The sequence below is a fragment of the Oreochromis niloticus genome, linkage group LG14 (genome assembly GCF_001858045.2).
Source record: "Oreochromis niloticus isolate F11D_XX linkage group LG14, O_niloticus_UMD_NMBU, whole genome shotgun sequence".
NCBI lineage: Eukaryota > Metazoa > Chordata > Actinopteri > Cichliformes > Cichlidae > Oreochromis > Oreochromis niloticus.
Window position 1 is genome coordinate 39,828,330 of NC_031979.2, and position 9,945 is coordinate 39,838,274.

The window sequence follows — 9,945 nt, forward strand, 5'->3', positions numbered from 1 at the left end:
CAGGACGCTCTGCAGCGCCGACGTCTCGTTCCCCGCCACTTCCTGCTCCACGTGCAGGATGGAAATGTGAGCCGGGACACGGAGACTGCGACTCGCCAGCATCTTCAGCAGCGTCGTCTTCCCCAGGCCGTTGCGGCCGATCAGGCCGTACCGCCGGCCCGATGCCAGACTCAGCTCCGCCCTTGCAGCAGACATCTGAGACACAAACGGCAGTGTGAGAAAACGAGCCGTCCTGTTGCCGCTGCGGCCCCCGCTGGCGTTTTCTGAGCGCTCACCTCTCTCCGAAGGACACGTCAAAGTTCTCGATGCGGATGTCGTAGCTGCGGTTCTTCCCCGATTGGTCGACTCGGCTGTCCTTCTTACTGCTGGCCTGACTGGCCGACGCCTCCTCTAGGACTCTGAGGACACAGGAGGACAGGTGAGAGGGGCACAGGTGTGTGCAGGTGAGGACAGGTGGACGGTGGACTCACAGTGGGCCGGAGGCCTTCTGGGAGTCCTTCTCGCTCCTGCGCTCGTGTTTGGCTTTCAGCTTGGCCTCGGCTTTCTCCAGCTTCTTGGCGTCGACTGTCTGAGGAGAGAAAGCAGAGGAGCGCTCAGTAACACCTGCTGTAACCTCAGAGACTGGTCCCGCTGAGAGCAGCATGCCAGGACGCCACGGTGCATTTAATGTGGAGCATTCAGACTCGCAGCGTGACCGATGAGACCCAAGAACCAACCCCGCCTTCAGCTCGCCTCCTCATGACTCATGTGACATGGTTTTCACATCTATCATGTGTTCATTTAGCTTTGGTCATAATTTAGGCATCTACTTTCTTCTGGTTTTAGTCGACGCAGCATCAGGACATTGCAGTTTGTCGTGTTGCCGCTGAGAGAGGCCGTATTTTCATCACATCGACTGTGAAATGTGTCGCCGCTCCTTTTTGTCGCGTTTCATGAGAAACAGGAAGCTAGCTGAACTGTTTCCCAGGCAGATTGAACCTGACTGCGCAGGAAGGTCGCTTCTGATTTGACCACTTCCACATTCGTCTCGCCTTTCTACACAACTCAGTTCTGATTGGATCTCGTCTCTGCGGAACATTTCCATCCATCTTGTTTGACTGGCTGACTAACGTGTCGGATACACAAATGTTGGTGATCAAAACCAGACACGTGCAGGCTAAAGCTAATGCTAATCCAATAATCTGCTGGTTGATTCAAAGGCTTATTGAAGATTGTCCATCACGGCTTTTTTGACTTTTTAAATCAGAGGCTGTGATTTTTGTTCCGCGCAGCCAGGTTAACATCATCACAAACGAGTCTCCCAGGTTTCCGGTACATACCGTGTTCTGAGCACGTCTCATCATCCAGATGCCCTCAGCGTCTTTGGCTGCAGAAACTGAGGAGAAGGAAACAGGCAGATCAATACATGACATGACATCAATAAGTAATAATATTAATGACGTTTGTCTTCGCAGACAGCAGGTGTAGTTGGCACACACATGACATTAAACTGACTTTAAAAAGAAGAACTCGTGAGTCTAAACTCCTCGCTCTCAGGTAAGATCACACTTTTATCAAAGGAGGTAAAACTGAGAAAACTTTAAGTGCGTTCAGCTGGCTAAGAATACGGATTTCTTAGAATCCCGATGAAAACGAAAGCCTGCTCTTCAAAACGAGGCTGAAACACTGAAAGTGAGAGAGGACCGAGGACAGAGCCCTGGGGAACGCCTCGGGGCTAACATGGCTGTTACACAGCACAGCTCGACTTTGAAAATGCACCGATTTAATCAAAACTGTTAAAAACTGGAACTAGAGCAGGGCGATATGACCAAAAATATTTATCACGATATACATTTGAAAATTTGCGATAACGATATAACTGATGATATAATTGACACTAGACAAAATACTTTACAACTCCACAACTTTTTTAGTGCAAAAAACCCCATCAATGTATTTTCACTTAAACAAGCAGCTGTTTTTTATGTGCATTAAAGTTATATAAAAATTAACAGTGTAAATGCAAATTCCTCGCTGACAGTTCAACCAAAAGGCATTTCCAGTGGAAACTGGCCGACATATCCTCAGCATAACCATGTATAATATCCACAAAACTTAAAAAGAGGTTATACACACACAGTACGGTAATATTATGTTGAAGCACAGTACGTATCACTCCGCCAGGCTCCTGCCTGCGATAGCCGTAATGCTCCGACAATCCATCAAGCGGTGCGGCTTCGTAGCTTAGCAAAGTCACACTGAAACATTTGACAGATTTTCGAGCGCCGTGTGCCACATAGAATCGTTTCAAGGTCAGTAAACACAACCAGAGTTCATACATAAGGCACGCGGGATTATAAGGGGCACTGACGATTTTCAGAAAAATCAAAGGATTGATTTTAAGTGATCCGTATTTTCCAAACAACACGGTAATAACGACGGCCCGCTAGCATGCTCTAACATAAATAGTGCTTTGTTGTGTATCTGACGGACGAAAGCTAAACCAGTTCCACACCACTGAAGTTGCAGCATTTTTACAAACCATTTCTGGTTCATCCGTTTCATTTAACAATCTGCTTTCGCCCTTCTCATTCTGCGTCGCCGCCATGTGCGTATGTAAACAAAGGCACTGCGCATGCGCGTTTTACCCATATTCTATCGCGATATTTCATTTTCCTATCGTTACCCAAAATTACACCGGTATTACCGTGAATGGTATGATATAGCCCAGCCCTAACTGGAACTCTGAATAAATAATCACAGTGTGAAATATTTTAGTCACAGCTTGTTTCCTTTAACAATAAACACGGATCAAAGCTAACGTCTGCACAGTACACAAACCATCATGTTAAACACTCAACTTTTAACAAAGGTCAGGACTTCTTTAATATTTGTCCCGACCCCTGCCTCCCTTCTGAGCTCTCTCACACACACACACACACACACACACTCTGAGGGTCACTGGTACAGGTCACTTCTTCATCGTGATGGCACGCGCATTCAAACTGTGGAGACTTCACTGTTTTAGCTCAGACTCCACACCTGAACGCCACTCAGGGATCCGGCTCTGCAGCACCAATGTGGGGACACTGCATGAACTCACGGAAACCAGGGCGCACCGTCACAGCTAAAGGTGACCGCCTGCCTAACGTTGTGCCAATCCCTGAAGCTGTGCTGTGGTAGGGCTGCCACGATTACTCAACTAGTCATGATTACATCGACTATCAAAATCATCGATAACTAATTTAATACTCAACACGTCGTTTGAAGCTTCCTGAAAGACACAAGAATAAGTAGTAGGATTTAAGAGTGTAATGATGGAATGAAATGGAAGATGGCAGCACTGCATGTACAAGGATCCCAGCTGCCCTTAAACCCTGAAGAAGAAGAAGTGTATCGTAGCTGTGTCCAAATTCAAGGGCCGCATCCTACTGATGCCACATTTGTAGGCCGATTATGTCACAGCGATGCGATGAAGGCTGTCCAAATTCGAAGACTCCTCCAAATGCGTCCTTCATTTCCTCAGATTTGAAGGATGGGTCGGGTGTATCCTTCGTGGCTCACCCTATCCCAGAATTCATAGCGCGGCTCAGCCAATTCCAGCTTCCAACAATGGCGGCTGCTACTTAGTTTTAATATTACTCTTTCTGTGTCGCAAAATAAACATTTAGGATATTTTCAGGCGAGAAAGTAGCTGTGTAAACTTCAAATATCTGCTCGGTTTATCAAGACATCGCATATTTGCAAAAGTGCTCCGACATTTTCAGAGACGTCTGTTACCCACCAGCTCGATAGCTAGCCGGGAGCTCGAGGGTCACTAGAGCTGGCGAGAATAGCGGACTCCCGGCTTCATCGTTTTCAGATCACCGCGGACTTTCGCTACTCAGGTTAAAGGTAATATATAAGTCACTTAGACAACCTAAAAATGTTATTGTTTGGCTTTTTTCAGTGTTTTATTTGTTCGTAAGTAAATCGGTTTGCCTGAGATTAAAGATATTAGATTAGATTAGATAAAATTAAACTTTATTAATCCCCCGGGTGGTTTTCACACAGCTGAATAAACGTCAAACAAAAAACTGATTAATCAGAAGTGTGAGATGGTCGAGAATTTACTCCAGTGTCCTGTTATATTTTAGATAGCAAGGAGCAGACTGAGACAATCTGCAAATTTCATTAAAAGTTTAATAAACTATCATCTTGTCTTTGTTTTTAGTTAGCACATACCTTAAACACGCTGTAAGCTAATGATAGTTATATAAGCGCAGACGCATGCTGGTGCAATAAGCAGTACGTTTTACCTCCAGTGGATGATGATCTGATTAGTCGACTAATCGCAAAAATAACTGGTGACTAGTCGACTATCAAAATAATTGTTTGTGGCAGCCCTAATCTGCACCAACATTTCACAGCCGTGCAGTCCTGTAAGCTGCGAGGTGGGCCTCACACCTGCAGAAAGAGACCACAGCCATCAGAGGCACCACCATCTCAAAGCCTCATTTCTGCTGTTCAAACTGAACAAATGAAAACTTTTACAAATGATTGCTCAGCTGTGTCTGTAATCAAACCTCTGTAACTTTGCTCTGCTTCACTCAGCAGCATCAGGTCATGTTCACATGTTGATTCATGGTTTGCTTCAGTTTTTGATCGACTGCAGAACATTTTTAAGGTTATCTGCTATAAAAAGCCAGGACAGGAAAATCTGCTTCATGTTTTTCTGTTTTATCCTCAGTTACTTTGACACAAAGACACCTGCTGTGACGCTCACACCTTTGATGGAGTCTCACAGTGTCAGCTTTGGTTTATACACAGATATAAAAATATGGGCATGTTCTGATAAATGATCAGAATTATAATATTTCTGACTGTCTGAGTCAAAACTGAAACAGTTATAAGAATCAGTGATGATACCTAGCCCTAGTTTTCTACTTTACATTCTTCATAATTGCCCCCCTTTGCTTTATATTTTCACTCTTGGCGTTCTCTCCATGAGCATCATGAGGTCGTCTCCTGAAATGGTTTTCCAACAGTCTTGAAGGAGTTCCCAGAGATGCTGAGCACTTGTTGGCAGCTTTGCTTTCACTCTGCGCTCCATCTCATCCCAAACCATCTCCATTGGGTTGAGGTCAGGTGACTGTGGAGGCCACGCCTCCAGCACTCTCCTTCTTGGTCAAAGAGCCCTCACACAGCCTGGAGGGTTTGGGCTCATTGTGCTGTTGAGGAATAAATGACGGGATGGCATGTGTGCTGCAGGATGCTGTGGTAGCCATGTTGGTTCAGTGTGCCTTCAGTCTGGAATAAATCCCCAACAGTGTCGTCAGCAAAGTCTCCTCTGAACATGTAGAGATGTGTCTGCTACTGGAGCTCTGTGTGGCATCTATCTGGGCTCTAATCTGAGCTGCTGTTAACTTGTAATTTCTGAGGCTGGTGACTCGGATGAATTTATCCTCAGCAGCAGAGGGGACTCTTGGTCTTCCTTTCCTGGGGCGTCCTCATGTGAGCCAGTTTCATCGTCGTCTTGATGGTTTCTGCAACTGCACTTGGGGACTCATTCAAAGTTTTAGCAATTTTCTGGGCTGACTGACCTTCAGTTCTTAAAATGATGTTGGACTTTTGTTTCTCTTTACTGAGCTGATTGGTCCTTGCCATAATATGAATTCTAACAGTTGTCAAATAGGGCTGTGTTTAACAGCTGTGAACCCTGACAGGCACACCTGTGAAAGGAAACCATGTCAAGTGACTACATCATGAAGCTCACTGAGAGAAGGCCGAGGGTTTGCAGCGCTGTCAACAAAGCAAAGGGCGAAATCTAAAATATAAACATATTTAGAGTTTTTTCTTTGCTACATTACTCCATATATCCTGCTTCACATATCTGATGTTTTCAGTTTGTAGTAAAAATAAACAAAACCCATCAAATGAGAAGGTGTGTCCAAACTTTTGATTGTGTGACACCCACACACACACACACACACACACACACACACACACACAAGGTGTGTTCTGGTTGGGTGAGTGTTAGGTTTCTGCATTCTTACAGCCTGTGTGTGTGTGTGTGTGTGTGTGTGTGTGTCTGTGTCTGTGTGCGCGCGCGCGTTCCTTGGGGTGTTGACCTTACTGCTGTCTGCAGAGATCTGGGAGAGCTGCACGGGAGCGTCCAGCAGCACCTGCCTCTGAGCGCCGCGGTGGTGGTTCCTGAAAGACACACACGTTCACATTAACACGCCGCCTCTCCCGACGGCCCAGAAGAGACCCCGCCCACACAGTCCTCACAGTTTCAGCGTGTTGAACATCTGCAGACAGATGTCTCGGATGTCGTCCTCGTTTTTACTGTCAGCTGACACCTCCTGCAGCACGCCTCCGACCGCTTCGTAAACCTCCTCGCTGTCCTCGAAATCTGCTCCGCCGCCATCCAGAACACCTGAAACACAAACACACCTCAGCAGGAGGATCAGCAGAACCTCCTCAAACAGCTCCAGGTTGCGTGTCTGTTCTCCTTCACCCCACGAGGAAGACGCTGGTGGAAACCCTCCTAATTTCAGAGCCCCCACCAGGACCCTGTGATCTGATCAATCACAGGATCAATAAATGACTCTCAGGGTTTCCGCTTCCTACGGATGTCTCAGGCCGTGCTAACCCAGGTTCAGTTCCAGGCGTGCCGGGTTATGCCGTGCTAGCCGGTGTCCCTGCTCTGAGTGCTGTCAGCCCGGTTAGCTCGTTAGCTCACTGGCTAAAGAGCCGCCGCTGCCAGGCTAACGTCGGCTCCGGGCCGGCGGTAAACGGCTCGCTTCCCCCGGACAGCGGCCTGGTGCCGGCCTCTCACCTGTGATGTAGTCGAACAGCTCCGCGTCGATCTCAGGAAACTCGCTCTTCAGGATGTCCACGTACGTCGCCATGATAGCCGACCCCGAACACCGCCTGGACGCGCATGTGCCGGTATGCGACAGCGCTGTGAACTCTGGGAGATGACGTTTCTGGAGCGGTTGACGTCATCGGTGAAGCTGCCCCTGCTTTTCTTTTTTTTAAAGAAAAAATTCTGTCATTGTCTGAATTCCTGACTTTTCCAGGATGTCACGTGATTTTAAATAAAACAAACTAAACAATAAAAAAACCTGAAGCGTAAACCTGCATTCTCTCTGCTGGCCAGCAGGGCGGCGACTCCTCCTCTTCTTCTTCACTACATCATGAGCCTCCTCTCAGATCTTCCTCTCCTCCGCCCGCCTGGCAGCTCCATCTTCAGCCTCCACCCTCCATCCTCTGCACATGCTCAAACCTGCTCAACCTCTGTGACTCTGAGCTGTCCCTGTGAAGGACTCATGTCCATGCTGCTCACTGAGCACCTCCTCCTCCTCCTGTGACTCAGTGATGTCACTGTTTATTAAATTATAATAAAAACGACATGAGTGAGTACAGAGATCTGCTCACCGCAACAAAGCTGGAAATTACAGTAGTACAACAAGTATTACTGCTATATTAGCAGTAGTATGGTAGCATGCCAGCAGTATTATACTGTTATAAGCACTGTATTACATTGTTAATAGTATTATTGCATTGAATAGTTATAGTACTGTGCTATCAGTAGCAGTATTATACAAAGCACTGGGCTGTATCTGTTGTAGTATTACAGCCTTAGAAGCAGCATTACAAAAGTAATATTATAATAAGAACTGTAGTATTGCTGTACACGTGTTCAAATACCTGTCAGTGATCACCTTCAAAAAATCAGAACACAGTATGATTAGCAGTAATCTTACAAGAGTATTTCAGCAGTACTGTGACTGCTCGCCAGGCTCTCTGTTCCAGTGTCACTGTGGTGGTCAGTGGTGGTCCTAGCCTGTTTGGCGCCCTGGGCGAACACTCCCTCTGGGGCCCCCCCACCCCCCGCCCACACACACACACACACACACACACACACACACACACACACACACACAAAACATGTTAAGGATTGTACATTAACATAAAACTGTTGTCCACACACACATATGAAGAGAGAGAGAGAGTATGCATAGTATGCAAACGGCTACTAAACAGCCATCATAATTCATCATACAATGAGAACAGGACAAATCAACAATTGACAATGACTAATTAATATTAAAATCTGTAACATAATGTATTGTTTGGAGTTTAGTCTGTTACTGTTACTATTTTTACCATTTCTTCTTGGGGCAACTGTAACCCACATTATTTCCTTAGGGATTAATAAAGTATTCTGATTCTGATTGTTTCAGGATGACCTGCCATTATCCAATGACACATCTGCTTACCTGTATCATTTGTTCGTTTCTCCTCCTCTTCTTTTCTCTTTTTTCTAAACTGAGGACCTGATGGCTTTGAACTTTTCTTGTCCATCTTCCACTGGTTTTAATTTTGCACTCCAGTATGAACACCCATCCCTCAACCAGAGGATCACCACAACATAACCTAATAGACCTACACCTTAGTTCACAGATTAACTTTGTCTAGGGCAGGGGTCGGCAACCCGCGGCTCCGGAGCCGCATGCGGCTCTTTAGTCCTTAAAGTGCGGCTCCGCGTGGTTTGGGCAAATAAATTAGAAGTATTTAGCTGAAGTGTATTTTATTTATGTTAGTTCTTTTTAACTCGTAGTTCTAAATTGGAAGATTATTGTGATTTTGAAATATAAAAATAAAATTATATTCTATTATTTTTTCATCGCTCAAAATAAGCGTCACACTCGCAGAAGCCGGTGTACCCGCCGAAACGCGGTGCATTTATCGAGACTTTCAACCCCAGGTAGGCCAATTATGGATCTTCGGATCCACATTATGTCAGCAGCTGTTCTCCACCGTGAACTATGTTAAAGACAAACACCGTGAGTAAACTGACTTCGTATAGCCCTGATTTGCGGACTCTGTGCGCAGAGGTTCAGGAGCAGAAGTCCCATTGTAAACAAATCACGGCGGACCCGACGATGTTTCCATGAGCATGCTTTTGAGCATCTCTTTATTGAGCACTTTTCACACACGGTTGCTGTACGCATACAGCCGGCTGTAGCCTTTCAGCTCACAGCCCAACATACACCACCAACAACACAACAGCACAGATAGCGCAGACGTAAAGGCAGCGAGGCGTGATTGCGGGTGTCGCTCAGGTGCGTCCGCCTCCCCTGCAGCGGCGCTGCAAACCACGCCCCGCCGCACGCATTAACCAGGTAAAATACATATTTAGGCAGAATTTTGCAAATATCTATTTTTCATTTTTCAGCAGCATAGTGCTTTTTTCCAATTATTTTTTAAGAGTCAGGTCAAGGCTCCAACAGCCCAAAGGCGATATAAGGGTGGCGGCTGACAACAGTTTTTGTTTGCTACATGGATCATTTTAGTTCAGCTGGGTGTCTTTCCTTTTGTTATATTTCTTTAAGAGTTCAAAATGTGTTAATTACATAAATGAAATGTAATTTTCTCTGTAGCACTTCATGGATTTCATAAGCAACACACCTTAGTTGTTCACACAAAGCACAAAGGTAAAAAACAATATATACAGTGTTATCTTCATTTTAGATGTCAAAAAGTATTTGCGGCTCCCAGTGTTTTCTTTTGCGTGAAAACCGGGTCCAAATGGCTCTTTGGGTGTAAAAGGTTGCAGACCCCTGGTCTAGGGTGTATTTCTGGGATTTCACACAACCCAGGATTCAAATCATGAATACATAATGGGCTTGGATTTACAACATTATGAATGAAATGTGCTCTATTTGGAAGCAGCAGGCCCCTCCCCTTTCGACGGGTTATGTGTGAGACTTTAAATCCTCAAACTGTAAATTATAAATTTTTAATTGTTATTGATCCCTTTACCCCGAGTCCTAAAGTGTATATTTATTTTCTTACTCTTCTTATATTTATTGTTCGTTTATTTGCACTGCTGTAACTGGAGCCTCGTCGTCTCGTCTCTCTATATACTGGACTGTATGTAGCAGAGATGACAATAAAGTTTACTTTGACTTCAGC

General features: G+C 45.5%; 1 protein-coding gene across 1 annotated transcript in view; it reads right to left on the reverse strand.

Moving 5' to 3' along the window:
* Nucleotides 1-7,825, reverse strand: part of abcf3 (ATP-binding cassette, sub-family F (GCN20), member 3) — a 17,018-nt gene extending 9,193 nt beyond the window's left edge. The window contains 10 exon segments of the mRNA XM_019347590.2: nucleotides 1-179; nucleotides 182-195; nucleotides 276-398; nucleotides 471-568; nucleotides 1,320-1,375; nucleotides 6,095-6,171; nucleotides 6,250-6,397; nucleotides 6,800-6,991; nucleotides 7,102-7,347; nucleotides 7,731-7,825. The exon segment at nucleotides 1-179 is cut by the window's left edge and continues 71 nt beyond it. Coding sequence (XP_019203135.1) covers nucleotides 1-179; nucleotides 182-195; nucleotides 276-398; nucleotides 471-568; nucleotides 1,320-1,375; nucleotides 6,095-6,171; nucleotides 6,250-6,397; nucleotides 6,800-6,872 — 768 coding nt within the window. The 5' untranslated portion in view covers nucleotides 6,873-6,991; nucleotides 7,102-7,347; nucleotides 7,731-7,825.
* Between the last annotated feature and the right edge of the window lie 2,120 nt (nucleotides 7,826-9,945).